We start from the raw sequence: 18,842 nt of genomic DNA on the forward strand, positions 1-18,842 counted from the left end.
TAAACACCTCCAGATTATCAAGGCGAGCAACTCGACAGACTTGTAAATTATACTGGTAACATAACCTTATAGATTAGTTGATTTATGAATCAGAGTCAAAGAGCTCCCATTCCTCGATAGGACTCGGCATATTGAACCCAATGAAACTGATAGCGGGCTCAACGCCTCGCAAGTTGATGTTGACGTCTCTCTCGTCTATGCGGTCTTCGGATTCGCCGTCTTGATAGAAGGCGCAACGATAAAATATCAGGTTCTCGAGAGCTGGTAGGTCGATCCAGCGGGGAAACACATCGAGCTCCACCTCGCATTGTACCATATACAAGTTTTGTAACTTTGAATGAGAAATCAATTCATCCGATTCTGGTTCAGACGAAGCGTTATATCCGTCCCAGGAGAGAGTCTGAAGGCCTGGGCATAGCTTGAGAATACCAACAAGTTCGTCTTTATCGAAGTCATTCGCGTGAAGCAGCGCTACATTTGTATGCGCAAAGAAGACATAAATAGCACTCGATGTTTGTAGTGGCAAACGGGGTATGTCTTCGTTAGGTGCACTGGAGAGAGAAAGCTGGAGCGGGCACGACCCGGGAGCGATCATTCCAAGAAATGCTGGAACGAATATATGCTTCATCAAGCGAAGATTTAGGACCTCTAAGTAGTTGAGCCGGATGGGCGCAAGCGAACCTTCGGGAACTGAATGGACAATTTCGAGGGCGAATTCAAGAACACGTAGATCAGGGCTGGCCTGTAGGATTCCCCTAAGGTGGAATTCGGAGATGCTGACCGCTGATGTACGTGGGGTGAGACGAAGTTCAACAAGTCCATAATACGCCTTGCTTGTCCAGAAAGGATAGAATGCATGCAAGCACATTTTCTTGATGGAAAGCAGGACCGCTTCGCTGGCAACCGTATACATCTGCTGGTAAAATCCCACACCATGCTCGGGCATGTCCGAATCAGGCATATCGAAGAATACAAAAGTAGAAGCAAGACTATCGGGCTCCCGTGTAGTAGTCAACGTGGTAAAAGTTCCTGGAACACAGTATGTTAAACAAGCAGAAAGGGTATTGCGATATGTATCTGTTCGGATGGTTTGGTAGATTCGTAGGTCCAAGGATCGTATGTGCGGTGCAACAGCTTTGACAAAATGGTCCAAAGAAGCGCTAGAGGGCCAATCACCAATAGGATCAGTAATGTAGATATCCAATGGCATACCACCTGCCCGTACGGCAAAGCTTTCAGAGCGAGGAAGAAGACTAGCGCTAACCGCTCGACAAGGCGATAAATCGATTCGCGTCCAGAGATGGGGCGAACTGAGGGCTACTTTGCGCCAATAAGTGCAGACATGAGAAAGTACCTCGGAAGAAATTGTATTTCGGGTATTATTGGCTCGATTCAGACGCGGGTGACGATGCATATTCCCTATATTGTCCGGGCCAAGAGCATATTGAAAGATGTTGGAGAGTAACTCCGGAGGAAGTGCGTTCACAGGCACCAGATGGTTTGAGCAGTTTCTTGCCCAGTTTATCGTCGCTCTGGCCGCTTGCAATTTGTGTCCGAGCCCACTGACTATCGAGGCTTCGGAGGCTACACGCTGTGAAAGTACGCTTGGTACTGCACTAAATGATTCACATTTCAGGTAATAATCCCGAACGTTCGAGCAAGCCTTCAAGTATCTTTCAAGAGCACTATCGAGAAGGAAGCTGGCAAGATTTAGCTCATCTATCATACTGTTGATGGCGCGCCAAACAGATTCGTTCGCAAAGTGGGAAAATGTACCCCATAATAAGCGCCTGGCGCTTTATTAAACATACAAACATGACCTGCTGGTCTGTGACTGATAATTTTGACTGTCAAAGAAGCCCGCGAACCAGTTGTATTCAAGCTAAGAGACTAATAATAAACTGATGTAAAAACTAGAGCCATATGCTGACGCGTAAGCCTGGGAGATGATAATATAGTACAACAAGCTCGAACCGGAGATATATGGATAAGATCAAGGTAAAGGAAGTAGTTCCTTTTCCTCTTCAAAGAGAAATGGAGGTTTTAAGAGCCAAAATGTGCTCGGCGTCTTTCATCTGGTAGTGCTTGGTATAGCGTGGGAGGGCCACCCATTCAATACCTCAATTTAAAATGAATGACATATTTGTTGAATTCGACTGACCATCAACCCATGACACATTTATCTCATTTATTAGTAGCCTGAAAGCTTCTACTCCATGTTCAGCCAGTCTTGCACCTATAGGTAACACTAAATAAGAAGTGCTTTGGGTGGCGAACCAGCTAACCAGGTGGCGATATGATCTGTCAGGGTCCTCTCACGAGACTCTAAGCGCCGAGTATCTTGGTTCTTTCACCACAGCTGTTCCTGGCCCTCGTGTCCTGGAATGCATCGAGATGCACCAGATAGATATCGGACTCGATCACCCTGTTGCTATTGAAATTTTGAGCTTGCGGGATGCTCTTTCCCAGCAACAGGTATGTTAGTATAGCCTATATATTCGTACTAGGAATGCTCATTGAACCTAGCATGCGACCCAGCAAGCTACTGCTCAAGTTCAGAAATATGCCACGGAAGTGTCTTCAGCAAACAAAAAGACACGGCAGCTTAGTGCCGAAACAAGACTCTCCAGGCCGAGCTTGATATTCTACGAGCACCACGCCCCGTTTCTACTCCCTCACCAGCCGAAGCCGAACTGACACTTGCCCTCCGACGCGCTAACTCTCGGCTTGAAGAAACGGAGACTCAACTACTAGAAGCACACGTTTCGGTTTCACACGCCCTTGCGGAGCGAGAGAGGACCTCTGATGAGGTTTCGGAGGCATATCGGATGCTTGAAGTGGCTCGGGCTCAAGACGTGGAGTTGCGGGCCGTTCTAGCAGAAAGAGATGCAGAGAAGAGGTTCTATGAGCTTGCTTTGGGAGAATATGCCGCACTTGTCAGGGACATGGAGAAACGCGAGGGGGAGGGCAGTACGCATCTGGATTTCAAGAAAAGGACTGCTGCGGGGGAGATAGAACGGATTAAGGAGCTTACGACTGAGGTTGCGAGAGCAAATGCGGATATCGAATCGCTTCAGGCTCAATTAGATGCGGAGCGGCGTGCAGGAGAATTAGAGCGGATACAGTTGGCTGAGGTCAGGACCGAGCTTGGGAAGCGTGAGGTGGATGATAAGTCTGCGGCTGCACTTGTTGAACGGTATATGTGAGTATTCGAGTGACTCAGAACTGACAGCAGTCCATCGGGACCTTTGCTGAATTTTCGCTCGTTCGATTCACTCTTCACAAGGAAATTCTCACAGCACCATACGGACGTGCTTCAACGTGCTCTAAACGATCAATCAACACGACATTCCGCAACCGTTAACTCCCTATCTCAACAGATTGAAAACCTGGAGCGGGCTCTCGCTGCTGAATCAATGCGTACCAAGCAGTTGCAGTCTTCTGTCGATATCCTTGTGGAAGACTTAGCACGAGAGTCCTTTGGGAGAAGAAGGGAAGTTCGTGTCCGGCTTGCGATCGCCGGACGAACTGCAAAAATCGAAGAAGACCTGCGAAGGTGGGAGCGTAGGATCAGAGAAAACTCTCGGTCACATACCGCTGGACAACCCTCTGAGTTGCTATTAGGTCTGCAGGAACTCGAACAGTTTCGGGATATTGTCAACTCGCTTGGGGCTCCTCTCATATTCCGTGACGCTGCATCTCTGGTTCCGAGGATGATACCCTTAACGGACCACTCGCCCGTATCCTTTCTGCAGAAATTGCTGTCGAGAGTCTTGCGGCTGAACTTGAGCGCGAGATGACTCGCAGGATTGAGCTCGAACGGGAACGCGCCCAACTTCCAACAGTTCCTCTCATAGAAAAACCAAGTTACAAAATTCCAACTCTAAAGGCGAAGGTTCCTGCTTCTTCTACAATACCTTCTTCGGCATCAGTTTCCATTGCATCTCTTCAGAGTAGCTCTGGTCCATCTCTGGAAACTAGCGAGACTTCATCTAGAGCTTCCTTGGAAGAGTGTGTTCTGAGTGCTCCTGTTGTGCTACCAGGCGCCCCTGTCGTTAATTTACCTCAAACTCAACCAGAAATAGATGACCTTTTTATTGTCGCGGCTCCGCCAATTATTTCATCCACTTCCTCGCCGGAACCGCCATGGGTTTCTGTTGTTCCTTTCTCCTCTAATTTTTCTCCCCCACTCGAACGAGCCAACATACCCGAGCCCCGCTCTTTACTCGACAGTCCAGAAGTTCAAGAACTCCTTTCTCAATTGCCTACAGCTCTACAACGATATACCCCTTTCCAAAATACATTCCGTGACTGCCACGTTACCCTCACCGCACTTAAATCCGAACTTCGTGTACGCCCCCGCACCCATTTGCTGACGGCTGTCGAACGACTATATGACTACAATGAAGATGCTCGCGTCGAAATCGAAATTCGAATTGCGGACGAAGCGCGCAAGGCCAATGGATTTGAAACCATGTTGCGGTTGTCGTTGGCTAGCGTCCTTGACGATCTCCGGGCATTTATTGACGGTTCAGCACCTGACATTCGCAAAGCGCTCGAGACGGCTGAACGAAAGCGTAACGAACTGGAACACGACATATCTGCTATCAAAGCATCCGTATATGCGCCTGAGGCTCATAGCCAGGCCGAGATTGAAATTCCCACTTCTCAACCTCCTCCATCTCCGCTATGGGGCCGAAAGATGTCTTTGGGCCCCGGATTGCTGGGTGCTGGCCGGCCATTGTTGAGGCGCGCTGGATCCGGAACATTGGGGCATAGTCGGGCATCCTCCTTGGGCGGAGAAGAGCATTCCGAGTTGTCGCCCAAGGACCCACTGGCGGGACTTAGGCTGAAGATACCCATGCCCAATATGGCGACTAGCCCACTCCCATCTCCGATGAAACCGGGCTCTCCGCTAGTACTGGAACGTACCCGAGTAACATCTATGTATCGTATAGGTTTGGGAGGTAGCCGATCCCGCTTGGATATCTCGAATCGGAGCACGACGGTGACTCCTACGTTCAAGGCCGATGAGGAAAGTGACGATGGTGTAGAGTAGCTCCTTTAATGTTTTGTTTAGCTTTATTTATAATGGTGCACTGTTTTTGTCTGGAACTTTCGTATCTATTATGATCTAGATGTAAAGGGGATCCTGTTTTCGAGAGTTGATTTAGTTGATGGCTTAATCCATTATAGCAAGCAGCTATAACGCTATAGTACTGTACCTCTGTAACGAGCGAAAGCCAAACGGTTCTGAATATCACTACCCAGTCTCGGAGTAGAGATTCGACCCATAATTTATGAGAGTGGACTGAATGCAAGCCAGCACTGGCTCTTGAAGTTTCTTGGCTTGGTTGGCTTGGATCTGTGAGCACACACCCTACCTGGCTTCGAAAATATCACATTACCTACTTGCTGTCTCAATGTCTCATTGACTGCACTACGGGCTCACCACTATAGTTACCACATGCTACCCAATCCAATGCCAGGCGACCTTATGGGGAAACAAACACATCCACGCCCTGCCCGATAGCAGTATCGTGTGGGCGGAATTCTAGAAATCAGCATGCCGTAGGCATGGGGTTAGCCTTAGTACAGCTCGCTATTCCACGCCTTGGGCTACGCCCAGCGTATATCCAAGCAACACTCACGTCTGGCGGATACAGTCATCAAGTGAGCAACTCCGGTCGGTTTTCAGGGTAGGCATTACCCTGTTTGCCAAATAGGTAAACCTACCCGGACAATCAGCGTGGATTGAGTTTGTATTGCGCCTGTGCTGTGCAAAGCTTCTTGGAACGAATAGCACTCAATCTATCTGCCGATTGATACGGCATCTGATCTAGTAAATGGTACAGAAATGAGCGTGTGGACCAGTGTAGGTGTGCAGTAAAGAATCACTATGCCTGTCACCCAATTTGAAATTTGCACAGCATAACCCTTATGGGTACTGTTACGTGCCTAGCTTGCAGTCTCATGGTCGAAAGTTCTTGCGGTCTCTCGCTAAGGCCCCCGCATAAAATCGAAACTTCCATATCTTGATATAAGTACTGTCGTGCTGGGATGATGAACTAAGCACGCTATTCTGGTGACACCTGCAGCTTCAGCCTGAGTAGTAGATATCGATGCAATCCGACAGCAGTCTGCTACCTAATAACCAACGCTCAGCCGATAATGATGAGTCTCCACCGATAAACCCTGGGGTTGAAGCAACACTACTCGTAGGCCAGCATGTCGATAAAAGATTGGCTTGGCTACTGTGGCTTGTACCTGGAGTTATTGTGCTAGTCGGATCACTTTGTGATGGGATCGTTCCTTTCCATCCCGAGTACACAAGTGGTCCGGTTCGGCAGATTTTTCGTGGATCGCGCGTGATATGTGAGTCTGGCTCACGGTGTTAGACATTTGAATTGCCTGATTGATCGTTCAATAAGCTGTCTTTGCTTCTTTCTTCTTTCCAAGGTTGGCAGACGTTCACTCTCGAGCGGTCTCTGGGTTATTTGCCCGTAAGTTGGTCCACCCCGGCTTTTTTCTGACCTCACAAGACGAGCGATTTTTGCCTATGATCGTTTTCTTAATTGGTAATAATTTTCCCGAATCTTCCTAGATATGGTCAACCAATGCTAGCTTGTGGTGTTCTAGGGTCGGTGCTTGCTATCTTCGCGGACTCGGTACCTATGCATGGCGCTGGTGTAGTCCTCTATCTAATGTAGGTCTTCCTTGTCTTTTTCGAGAGCGGATATTACAAATGACTTTATCTAGTGGATCCTGGGGATTATTTTTGCTGCCTTTGCTTTTCATTTCGGACTATACATCGCTTCGATGGAGAGGCATGGCCCTCAGTGGGATCCAGTCCATATCCTACCTTACCATATGGATCGCGGATCCGATTTACGAAAGCATGAGCAGGGAATGGTCGTTCTTGTATCTGGTTGCTTCAAGAATATGGAGGAGATCCCCAGGAGACAGGGATCACCTATCCTCAAGGCTAGGGACGGGTTCAAGAATGGATCCCGTCGGGTTACTTATTTTCACTACTGGATTGGCCCTAGTTGATTACAATACGGGTGTTTGGTGGGGTGCAGACCTTGGAGAGGAATCTCCACTGGCACTTACGGGAGACTTGGACTCTCACTCGCAAACGGGACGACCGGGGCGGGTCGCAATGCTCATCGTTGGACTCATCTTAGCCCTCCCATTCGGTCTATGGGAGATTCGCTTGCTTCCTTTCCACTCGCACCCAAATGGGCATACCAAAATCGAGGGGTACTGCTTGCGGTTATCATCGCATTTTGTTTCCAAACCGCATATACCTTTACTTCAGGGACTCAATTCATCTACATAAGTCTACAATGGTATCTATCGATTGAACCTCCTATAGTATCGGGCTGTATGCTAATTGCGACTAGGCCCGGGAAAACAAGGGATTACTATTACAAGTCTCGTAGTATAAGTCATTTTGCCCTCGCTCCGATCCTTGGAATCCTTTTCCTGCTCACTCGTCGTTACAAGGTAGGGCCGATATACTCTTTTTCTTTTTCTTTTATATTCTAACTGCCACTCGCTGTATTTTTTTATATCAACAGCCATATCTAATACTTGGGAGTGCTATGCTCGTGTACGGGTTTCAAAGTCTATATCCACTTTTAGTACATGCATTAACACTTCTTATGTAGTTATTCGGTACTTGGTCTCTATTCAGTGCGCATTTCGGATCTTCCCAACACGCTTGCTCCGACGGTATTATTGGTGAGTCAGTCTCCCAAAGTTACTTGCATTGTACTGATCAAACAACGCGCACAGTTTGCGATTCAAGCCCTCCGTGGAGCTAGTGCTGTGGCGATTGACTTGGGGACGATGGTGGGGTCCCAAGCCTCAGTTCCACACAACGACTTGGCCACATTGGTGGGCTTAATAAATGCTTTACCGATTCTTGCGGCAGCCATGAGCCCATCGTCGTATGCAGCTATTTTACTGTAGGTCCTAGCTTTTCTTCTGTTGACCTACCAACAAAGCCTATATTGACTATCGTATAACTTCATTTTTCAGGCAAATATCTGAGTCGAGTAATCAGGCTTTCACACTTTTGTTCTCATTGGCTACTGGATTCTGTAAGTGATGATAAATCGTTCTTCAAATAGTGAGCTCACCAGAGTGATTCAGCTATCCTCTGTCTGGGTTTCTCGTTCTTTATGCCGAACCATTATCTCGGGGATACTCACAATTCTGTAGAAAAGAAAGAAGATGAATGTGAACAGCATTGAGGAAACATTTAGGTCACGAATTATTTCTCAGACCACCTATTGGTTTCTGTCCTGCTTGCAACAAGCTATATACGGTGTACCGTTTTATTTTGGTTTTATACTGTTTAATCAAACTACAGTACCGGTCACTCACTCTCGATCGGTTTCGTCGCATAAGCGCAACAGAATTCCCGGTAGATACTCCAGAATAGATTCACAGTGATTTCAACTTGTAGCCCCGTAGCCGGTGGTCATTCAAGGTCACCGGACCCAACGCTCAACAACGCAAAATCAGCCAGCACATTTATCTTTCAACCACGCCTCTCCGCCATTGGTATTAGTATGCCGGGGATATCTCTACATATAATACACTAACGTCAGTATGATCCAATCTTAATGTACTCGGGTAGAGTTGCGGCATTCTCGGCAAAGAATATTGTGGAGCTAACAGCCGTTTTTGGATTTATTTTGAAAAGAGCTACTAGTACGCGGGAACCATAAGGCAATTTTTCCTATACTCTAATTTATCCCAGGCTCAAGTATGCCGACTTCAGTTGCAAGGCACTCCAGACTGAAAAGATCAGGTGTTGCATAAATGGCTAAACCTAACTTAATAGGGCCGCCTGACTCACCCGTGATTACGGTATCTGCGATTCGAATTCTGATGGGCACTTGCCGACACAATGGTCTTGGCGCACTGCATAGCCCCTGATAGTATCCGATCGTATAAGGCTCCTTGAGCTTGGAGTTTACACACTGAACCTTTCACCACGGGCAAATCCTCTTCTACAGATCGTCGAAGTGTCCGCTCGCTCTATGACCAGTGCATAGCCTACTGCAGCCCCCCAAGCAAGAGCTTGTTGGCGGACCTCATGAAGTACGCGGGGTCATCTTAACCCACAAGCTACCTGAAAGACTGCGCAAAGGTTCTATATGGATCCTCTGGGTGATTCTTGGCGCGGTTATCTTCATAAATATCCTCAGTCAATGGGCGGCTTCAACCACGCTGTTACTTGAGCTTCAATACTCCTTCAGAATTACTCGTAGGAATTCTTAACCCACAAGCTACCTGAAAGACTGCGCAAAGGTTCTATATGGATCCTCTGGGTGATTCTTGGCGCGGTTATCTTCATAAATATCCTCAGTCAATGGGCGGTTCAACCACGCTGTTACTTGAGCTTCAATACTCCTTCAGAATTACTCGTAGGAATAGCGAACAAATTTCGCGGGGAATGATCCTCTCAAGTGAGGAAGACTCACGGTTTTCTTGTTTACATTATTATAAAGCTGAACCTGGACCTCCAATAGATGTCTTTGCTACTCTGGCCTTTGGAAGGTTGGCAGATGTTCGTTCTCGGCATGCAGCCTCAGGTCTTGCATGTGAGTGGTTTATCGTGATGAGACCCTGTTCATCCGGTCTAATCCTATGCATCACTCGTCCATAATCAGTGCTATTCTTTGTTGTAGGTGAGCGCATCTTGCTTGGATTCTTCTATCAAACCTATAATCAATATGCATGCAACTAGGTTGCATTATGTGCGCTGCATCAACCAATTCGACAACATTTGCGGCGGGCGCGGTGTTTCATTCGATGTAAGTTGAAGTTGTTCCACTGCATCGCTGCGCTCATGAACCACTTTAGAGGCAACGGTGGACTAAGATTACTGTCGACACTATTTATTGCGGACTATACATCACTCAAGTGGCGAGGCGCAGCTCTATCTTGGACCTATCTTCCCTCTCTGGTTATGATATGGCTGCGACCGAGAATCTCTATTACCATGTCATGGAGGTGGACATGTAAGCACTGCCGATAATTCCTTCGGAATTCCCTATTGACTCAGTTGTTTCACAATTTAGACGGAATGTATGCGCGTTTAGTCTACCTGAATTCACCTCAAACTTACCCTCTTCTCAGGGTCATAATCATAATGTCCTTCCTTTGTGGCCCCGCATTATATGCTATTTTCCGCAACTCGAAATACCATACAGCACCAAGTCTACCAAATTCACAGTTAATGAAGTTCAAGAACCTCGTCTCACGCATGGATCCTATTGGTCTCTCAATTTTACTTCGGGGTTTGCTCTGATCGAGTACAACTCCGATCCCGCGTTTACCAGCATAATCGCAGATAAATGTGAGTGGGGATCAAAGTAATTTTTGAAGCCATTGTCACAATCATTTATTCATATAAATACTCGTACTTGATTCAGATCCTCCGGGACGCATCGCAAAACTCACCATAGGCCTACTATTCGCTTTCCCTATATTATCGTCTGGGAGCTATATGGCACATCTTTTCCTCTCATGCCTAGACGAGTCTTGCAGCGGAAGGGCATGCTATTCGCAATTATGATATTTTGGTTAGCGTCCATATTCCCCGTGGCCCTGTGAAGGATTTATGCCGTTTTGTACTATGGTAAGTTACCCCACTAGTGCCAGGATTGAGTCCCATGACCTGTTTGTGAATTGGTTGTTCGCACAGGAACTCGAACGATTTGGGCCTTTTGCTATCCACTTCCGCAATAGCATACAACGCGTCCGCGCCACTGTTAGGCTTAGTGTACTATTTCACTCAGCGCTACAAGGTAGAAGTCGGAAGAACTCGTAGCGAATAGTGCTGATGCGATGTTGGTTAGCCCTTTTATGTCTGGGATGTGTTCTCTTTGCTTGTATGCCAAATCCCTTTCATGCCGCGAAAATTAATTACTGATACTATAGTATAGGGGTTGTGCGCTCTGGGTACACGTTGCGCGTGACTGGGTTTCACAGTAGCCGATGAATTACCTGCCTCAGCGGCATATCTTGTGCGTGTATCCCTCAATTCTTCACGATAGCCCGCTACTCAACTTAAACTCAACCATCTAGTTCACTATTCAAGCACTCATCGGTTTCGGAATTATTGCAGTCGACATGGGTACCTTGATTAGTGCTCAGGCCTCCGTTGCCCACGATGATCTAGCGACTGTAACGGCCTTACTTGCCGTTTCATCACAACTTGCTACCAGTGTAGGAAATGTAGTGGGAACGGCGAGCTCAGTGTAAGCTAGACAACACTACCTTTTCTTCCACACCGACTATATGCTAATGCATGTTTGGTAGATGGATGGTGCTACCAGATCAGAGTTTGGCTCATGGCTCTGGGTCTATGTACGTTCCACTCGGCTGCTTGCCGTAAACTCTATTAACCCGTTAACTCTAGCAATATTATGCCTTTCCTTTCCCTGTTCGTACCGAACTACATTCTCGGGAAACGAGCATAGCGCGGCGGAGGTAGAGCGTCGGGAGGAACAAGACTCCTTGGAAAGTCAATCCAAGTGACCCCAGCCACTGTCTCCTAGTATAACTTACATTAATTGGTAACACCAAGCATCACTTTTGGATTCTTTTCTCGGTGTACTTATTATCGCGTATAATGCACATTCCACCTTTTCTCGAGCTAATTGATCCAATATAGTGATCCAGCTAGTAGATTTGTGGATTTTGCTATGATCGATTTCGGTACACTGGCCCTATAATAGCATGGCCGTGTAAATGTCAATATATTGTACTCTTATTTGGAGAAATCAACGATTCCACCGTAGCTTATGAGTAGATTGATTGTCTTGGGTTTTTAATACAAGCACTCCTCAACTAAAATGAGAAAATTGGAGACAGACTAATGTCTTAGTAGAGCGGAACTCTGGTGAGTTCACCTTTGTCATATTTATCCACCCTATGACACTATGGTAGCTCCCGCGGGCGTCCTAAATACCAAGATGCTTATTGAAGTGTTGTATAAGCCGGGCCCACAGATAGAATATGATGACTGATCTCAGAGGAAGCTCAGAAACAGAATTTGTGGGAACTCGCACGATTCTAGGTAAATACATCGTCTTCCACCCATATTTAGGCCACTTTGATGCCACTTCGCAGCCTGACAATCAGAGCTCCAACCTCACGTGATTGTGAGGCTAGCACGTACCACCATCGCGATGACGTTTGCGAGGTATCTGATTCGCCTTGGGCATCCGTATACATTAAATTCGACTAGCAACTATCGCAAATTTCACTCCACATCCAAGTTAGTAGCAGTAAGTTCACGCCTGGGTACATTCTGACCTTAACTGGACCCCGACATCCTTACGGCAGGACAATCATGCGAGTTGTTCCCGTTCCCGTCCGCAGCGATAACTATGCGTACCTTCTGATAGATGAAGCTACCAAGAAGGCTGCCGCAGTGGATCCATTCGATGTACCTAAGGTTCAGGCTCAGGCCGAGAAGGAAGGAGTTGAACTGGCGGCTCTTATTACTACTCACCACCATCCCGGTGCGCATAGTTTTGGCACACTACGGACGCTTATACACTGATTGACGCTAACTGAGCATCTCAGACCATTCTGGAGGCAATAAGGAATTCGTGAGTTTTATTAAATCCTACCTGTGCTTGGTCAAGTACTGATGTTTGGACCTACACATTTAGCATTCCGCCTATCCGGATGCTCCAGTGTACGGCGGTTCGGACAACGTCCCGGCACTCACTCATCGCGTAAAAGATGGCGATACGTTTTCCGTCGGTGAGAATATCAAAGTGGAGTCTGTCCCGACTGTCTATACCCGACCCAGCACACAGACTCACATTCCATCATGGTCAGGTGCCTGGCTACCCCGTGCCACACGCAGGATTCGATTTGTTATTATGTTCAGGATACAATTCGACCAGAACAAAAAGGAGTCTTTACCGGGTATGTTCACAGAAGCTGAGACAAAGTCTGGATCGACTAGTATTCGCTTCCAGAGATACGCTCTTCTTGGCCGGCTGTGGTCGGTTTTTCGAAGGTACCGCTCCAGAGATGCATAAGGCATTGTCATATCTTGGAGCCCTTCCAGATGAAACGGTGGTATACAATGGGCATGAATATACGAAAGCCTCGCTGGCCTTTGGAGCTCATATTGATCCTGATGCTCCAGGAATGAACAGGTTGCGGGAGTTAGCTGAGGAGAAAGTCACCACCGGAAAGTCAACCATTGCAGATGAGAAACAATGGAATGTGTTTATGAGACTTGACAGTGAAGCAGTGAGGTAGGTGTATCTCTGACACCAAGTAATAGTCTCGGGGATCTGATCATGGCCTATCGTTTCCAGACAGGCAACCAAGGCCCAAGATGACGTAGAAGCGATGGCCAAGCTGCGCGAAATGAAAAACTCGTTTCGGGGGTAAATCTACGATGAAATTGTGACTAAAGCTGTAGCGCGATCGCCATGAATCAATTGAAGCTGCTTTCTCCATAAATCGTTAACACAGAGCAAGCGGATCATGCTGATCGAGGCCTCGCTGTCATGGGTGAAATTCCGGAATGGAAATGGGATATTAGGACCGCTCCTCGAATTGAAGCCGATTACCTCTCGTCATTTAGCTGTGACTCATATGAATATCCAGGCGTAATGGGATACCCAACTGCGATTATTAGGCTGCCTGCTCCACTAGGTTATTGTCGAGAGCGGGTATATTTATGAGGTGTGGTAGTCCAGCTCGGTAACCGGCCCAAGCAGTAAGCCGGTCTCGCATGCTTAGTTAACCTTCACATGATTGCCGATCCTCCTCAGGGTTTCACGATGTTAATCTGGCAGTTTCCGGTGCCTTTCCCTGAATTATGACCAATATCCTCCACGCGACGTTGCGGAGAGAAGCTGCTGGACATGCGGCTGTTTGGCCATGAGGAACCTTCCGGACGACGCCGTTGCCCACTAGACTCGCGATGCGCATTTCCTATCCACACTTGGCGGTCGCACCATGACCTCGGATTCTATCCGATGGGATAATACTTCTACAGCTCCATTCTCTCGACTTTCTTGCGCTATCTGGAGCTTCCAAAGATCTGACTTTCTCTGTGCTCTCAAGGTTGTTGGGGTCGTACTTAACCTCAAATATTCCGCGCCGGCTCGCGGTTCGTACCTCTCCCCCCTCCCTCTTCATATATTAGGTCTCGACCCACCCATTTCATTCTTCGGCGGATTATAACCATAGTTGCAACTCAGACACTATAAGCTCGCCGGCTCTTCACATTCCGGTTTCTCCACTTCATTCCAATGGCGGATGCAGCCAAACAGGCAGCGCTTCAGCGCGCTCTCCATGAACTCAAAGTTGCGGTAGAGCACGTGTTTTTCAGCAGGTGAATATTCGTAGAACGAGATCTGAAATTAAACAAATTGGGTGCTAAAACTACTCTAGATATATGGGTGTGGCTGGGTATACACTATTGCTCTACGACCACATCCTCACTTTTCCAGCGGAGGTGCGTCACACCCATCTGAAAGTCCCACACATGATTGAATTTGCATGCGTAGGTTGAACTTGTTTGGAAAGCTGATAAGCGAAATACTGTGACATGGCTTTTCTTCGCGGTCAGTCGTATGTTTGAAAACCAACTCCTCAAGCTCATGAATTGTTCAGAATAGATATCTTGTGCCAATTATACTGAGCATTGACCTCTACGACAAAGGCGGACTTGCGAGCCATTTGTCGACCAACTTTTGTCAAGCGTGGTTTGTGATCGAAGGCTATCTCAATGTTCTATCATTGTGAGTTACTGTCTGCTGCATTTTTATCATTTAGGGCTAACGCTGGCATCTCTCAGCGCTGCTGTTCATGGTATGTGTATCTATTTAGGATTGATGCTTCCAGCGATTCATTTATTACGATAGCATTGGTCGCTATGCGGGTAAATGCGGTCTGGGGTAGAAGGAAATGGGTTACTATCTTGCTTTGGACCGGCGGTATCCTGTATATCGTTGGCACATTGGCAATTATCTCCCCTGGGTTATTTCAAGTATTGGGTCCGTTACTTTTGTCTTCACATCCTGTTGCTGCCACATAGATCGCTGACTCTGAACCTCTGGCAACAGATGAGGTGAATCAATCGAAGGAACCCTTGCTCTCGCACTATGACTAATCTCAGCTATGAAGGTCGCACCAAACCCAGTTTTCAACGTCTGTTTTGGAACAGTATGTATGCGCCCTTGATAAACCTGTCACATCGCTAACTGAATGAATAGATTACCTCATACTTGTAAAGTTATTAACACCAACGAATAAAGGCCTCGACTGACCACATCTTTGACATTTTCTCTTCAGCTGGACTGTCTGTAAGTCTAATCCTTCCGTTACACTTTCGCCTTACGTATAGATTACTTGGTTAGGGATACCACCTATCATCTTCGAGCTCATCATATTTTCCCTCACAATTATTAAGGCAATTGAGCACCGACATAAGAACGTCAAAACACCAGTAGCATATACATTGTACCGAGACGGTAAATCTTGAACCTCGTCTCCACTCGTACACTACACTAATTTGTCAATAGGCTTCTTATATTTTATAATCATTATGAGTTCGTACCTATGTCCAGATGTGCAGCAACTACTATACAAGCTAACATCGCTATTTCAGTGTGCTCTATCTTCCCGTTGGTTGTTTGGCTTGCCGGACCACCGACGTGTAAGTGAACAGTTATTCCTTGTAACCAACGCTAACCTTGCTATAGTGGTAGCAATGCCAAAATACTTCACCATGGCGGGTACGTATAGTCAAGCGTTGCACCTGAGACATAACTTGACATTACTTTATAGTTGTCAATGTCATGGGCTTCAGACTGGTACTTAACCTTCGCGGTCTACGCGGCGACCGTAAGTCTTTCAGCAATCCGATGACCTGGATCATTTGTAACCATGTTTTTCCTGAAAGGTATCATGGCATCCTCGGGTGGTGGTACAAGCGACGACGTGAACATGGAAATGAGTGACATCAAGGGAGCTCGAATCACGCCTAACCGAACCGGATTTTCGCCGGCCCCCATCCAGGTCCGGCCCGCGTATACGGTTCAGAACTCAGGCCTATTTATTCCCACATATGAAAGCCAGCAGGTGAATCCCGCCGTCGATGCTCGATGGAAAATCGACAGGTGATATATGCCGATCAACAGCCATTCGACCGATCTTCAAATATGGAACAGGGATATCCTCCTGGATTTGGTCCGGGACGAGTGTAACAGCTCTTTCCACATCTTTTTTTTTATTCAATTATTCTATGAGTTCACGTTCATTTGGGGTCATTTTCTTCGGGTACATGGTCGTACACATATATGGATATTACGAACCAATTGGATGGGCAATACACGTGTAAACAAATATATCAATACTGTTAACCATCATAGATCACGTGAATTTTGAGAGGATTCGTCTGCGACGATGCTCAGTGAGTTGTAAGCTGGTCAAACTAATTGCGATAATAATTGCTGGTACATCTAGTTGTCGGTCTTACTGGTGGAATTGCTTCGGGAAAGTCCACAATATCGTCTTTGCTGACGTCACATGGTATCCCTGTCATTGATGCTGACCTCCTCGCCCGACAAGTTGTTGAGCCAGGTACACCTGGCCATGCGGCAATAATCTCGACATTCGGTACTGAAGTCTTGAAAGAAGGTACTCATGATATTGATAGGAAGAAACTGGGAGAGATCATATTCAACGATGAGTACAAACGTAAGCAACTCAACGCTATCGTCCACCCCGCTGTACGCAAAGCGATGTTCTGGAGCGTCGTTCGCTGCTGGCTTCGCGGAGAGCGAGTATGTGTTCTGGATGTACCACTTCTCATCGAAACTGGCATGTGGAAGCAGGTGGGTAAAGTTGTCGTTGTATATGTGTGAGTATAGCATCTCATATGTTGCTTGATGGTTCTGAAACCCTGGTATTTCTATTTCCGTAGATCAAAAGAGCTTCAGATGCAACGACTAATGCGGCGCGATTCCTCCGATCGCGCTGCTGCCCAATCCCGTGTGTCTTCTCAGCTACCCCTTGCGAGCAAACTAGAATATGCGGACGTGGTGATTGATAATTCGGGATCCATGGCCGACACAGACCGACAAATTGTTTCGCTCGTACAACGACTCCAGAAAGAGACTGGGTGGACCTGGATTGTTAGCTGGATTATACCACCAGTCGGACTGCTTCTAGGGGCATGGTGCCTTGCCTGGCGGGCAATCAAGCGAGGAAAGAAGACAAAGAGACGACCTGCTGTCCCAAATGAAGGAGCTATCGAGCTACAGTAAAGTACCGAACTGCCGTTTGCACTGTCTTGTACTCCAGTATGGCCTTGTGATAATAGTAATACACGTTTATTGCCCAGTTCAATTACGCTATTCAAATTTGCTAAAGCCGGGGTACTTTATTTCAGTCTTGACGAATTGTATCGAGCATCGAGATCAAGCTCAGCATCGCGGCCCCCGAGGCAGACCCGCCGGTTCCCCATAACAACTGCCCGGTCGCGTAGCCGAAAGACAGCTGCTGGCCTGAGTAAGACCTGACTTACGCTTCTAGCGCCTCTTTCCAGGACTTCCCGGGTCTGATCGTCTTTCCTCAACTTGAATGCAAATTCATCAAAGCTTGTGCGCAACAGACAGTCTGTTTGCTTCCAGCCAGAATGTTCAAGAATCTTGACCAACTATTCCAATCATAACCAGGGAAATTTGGTAAGGGCATATCCACACGACGAGCGATGAAAAGCGCGACGCGTGCTGCTTACCAGGTGGGATTATGCAAAAGCGATCCACAATGTCACCGGCAAATTTTGTGCGCATCGTGTGTGGGGTAAATTGACAAAGACTAGCACTGTGGGTCACTCGATCGTGTTGGGCCCGCATGACGAACGGACGGGATCAAAGCATAAAAATTATGCGCGATGCAAATACCTCTGTGCCTGAAACATTAGAGCATCGTAATCTTTACGCACCCTAGTCTGTATGGGGGTACACCCATGCGCAGACTTGTAAATATTTCACTATCACCTCGGGAATATTCTGCAGTTGATTTAGCTCAATTGGCTTTTTTTTCGTATTGTGCCACAAGCTCCCAAGTTTCAACATGTAATTTGAATTCAATTTCTGGTTCTACAGCCTGAGTCTTAGTATGCCCTCTCAAGACATTGGCTGCTCGCGAAGTTTCAGCGGCTCTCCATCAGAGAGTACTCTACACCTATGGGACCAACATATATTAGCCCCTCGTAATGTTTCGGAAGAGACTATAGTCTATCTATTAGTATACATTGGTGGAAATACAAGTACTAATCGGTGGGTACATTTAGGGTTAGGCCCATGTAAATGCAAAAAAGAAAAGAGAAATCCCGCGACAACACAGGCCAGTACTGTAAGGGCAAGGTCATCTTGTCACCGCTCGTGCAAGCAGAGGAGCAGCGACCCGGGCGGCAAAAATTGAATAATCGATATAGCTGGCGGTGCCAGCGTTTAGTCGATTAAGACTAAAAGAACAGATACTACACTTGATCTAAGCCAAAAGGCCAGAGTGGTAAAGAACCATATAAGTTTGAACAGCAGTTTATATGTCGTGGATACTTGGTCCGTGCGCCTCCCAGATCGATCTTGACTGGGAGGAATTTGATCATGAGTGTGCCTTCGATAGATTAGCATGTTGCGACCGCATGTAATATGTTTGTGGTTCGAGCTGCAGTAGTACAGAAACATGGCCCCACGATTGAGGTAATTGGGACGCATGGAAGCTACTCCGCTCCGATGCGCCACCCAAGATACCCACTGAGATAATTA

At 47.0% G+C, this 18,842-nt stretch overlaps 6 protein-coding genes across 6 annotated transcripts; 5 read left to right on the top strand and 1 right to left on the bottom strand.

Moving 5' to 3' along the window:
- Positions 1-82: 82 nt before the first annotated feature.
- Positions 83-1,726, bottom strand: RhiXN_03254 (F-box-like protein; the record flags this gene model as incomplete). The annotated part of the gene is made up of 1 exon (XM_043323071.1): positions 83-1,726. The coding sequence occupies one exon, from the start codon at positions 1,724-1,726 to the stop codon at positions 83-85; it is 1,644 nt and encodes a 547-aa protein (XP_043178567.1).
- A 668-nt stretch (positions 1,727-2,394) lies between these two features.
- Positions 2,395-5,059, top strand: RhiXN_03255 (myosin heavy chain; the record flags this gene model as incomplete). The annotated part of the gene is made up of 5 exons (XM_043323072.1): positions 2,395-2,475; positions 2,527-2,574; positions 2,631-3,202; positions 3,287-3,656; positions 3,713-5,059. 5 exons carry the CDS (start codon positions 2,395-2,397, stop codon positions 5,057-5,059), a joined length of 2,418 nt encoding a protein of 805 aa, XP_043178568.1.
- Positions 5,060-6,829: 1,770 nt separating this feature from the next.
- RhiXN_03256 (siderophore iron transporter 3) lies at positions 6,830-8,261 on the top strand (the record flags this gene model as incomplete). The annotated part of the gene is made up of 7 exons (XM_043323073.1): positions 6,830-7,263; positions 7,407-7,509; positions 7,584-7,615; positions 7,674-7,746; positions 7,801-7,973; positions 8,047-8,108; positions 8,161-8,261. The coding sequence occupies 7 exons, from the start codon at positions 6,830-6,832 to the stop codon at positions 8,259-8,261; spliced, it is 978 nt and encodes a 325-aa protein (XP_043178569.1).
- Positions 8,262-9,752: 1,491 nt separating this feature from the next.
- Positions 9,753-11,504, top strand: RhiXN_03257 (uncharacterized protein; the record flags this gene model as incomplete). Its single annotated transcript, XM_043323074.1, has 12 exons — positions 9,753-9,833; positions 9,883-10,040; positions 10,101-10,107; positions 10,159-10,378; positions 10,570-10,660; positions 10,727-10,829; positions 10,881-10,913; positions 10,968-10,983; positions 11,038-11,048; positions 11,110-11,282; positions 11,344-11,391; positions 11,444-11,504. The coding sequence occupies 12 exons, from the start codon at positions 9,753-9,755 to the stop codon at positions 11,502-11,504; spliced, it is 1,002 nt and encodes a 333-aa protein (XP_043178570.1).
- Positions 11,505-12,379: 875 nt separating this feature from the next.
- Positions 12,380-13,443, top strand: RhiXN_03258 (uncharacterized protein; the record flags this gene model as incomplete). The annotated part of the gene is made up of 5 exons (XM_043323075.1): positions 12,380-12,551; positions 12,616-12,641; positions 12,705-12,966; positions 13,061-13,304; positions 13,368-13,443. 5 exons carry the CDS (start codon positions 12,380-12,382, stop codon positions 13,441-13,443), a joined length of 780 nt encoding a protein of 259 aa, XP_043178571.1.
- An 869-nt stretch (positions 13,444-14,312) lies between these two features.
- Positions 14,313-17,333, top strand: RhiXN_03259 (dephospho-CoA kinase; the record flags this gene model as incomplete). The annotated part of the gene is made up of 20 exons (XM_043323076.1): positions 14,313-14,395; positions 14,455-14,518; positions 14,571-14,627; positions 14,677-14,804; positions 14,861-14,874; positions 14,928-15,059; positions 15,129-15,133; positions 15,190-15,228; positions 15,279-15,292; positions 15,358-15,368; positions 15,423-15,536; positions 15,588-15,614; positions 15,674-15,721; positions 15,768-15,800; positions 15,853-15,909; positions 15,968-16,184; positions 16,236-16,344; positions 16,456-16,477; positions 16,531-16,927; positions 16,991-17,333. 20 exons carry the CDS (start codon positions 14,313-14,315, stop codon positions 17,331-17,333), a joined length of 1,914 nt encoding a protein of 637 aa, XP_043178572.1.
- Positions 17,334-18,842: the final 1,509 nt, after the last annotated feature.

The sequence above is a fragment of the Rhizoctonia solani genome, chromosome 3, assembly GCF_016906535.1.
Source record: "Rhizoctonia solani chromosome 3, complete sequence".
NCBI lineage: Eukaryota > Fungi > Basidiomycota > Agaricomycetes > Cantharellales > Ceratobasidiaceae > Rhizoctonia > Rhizoctonia solani.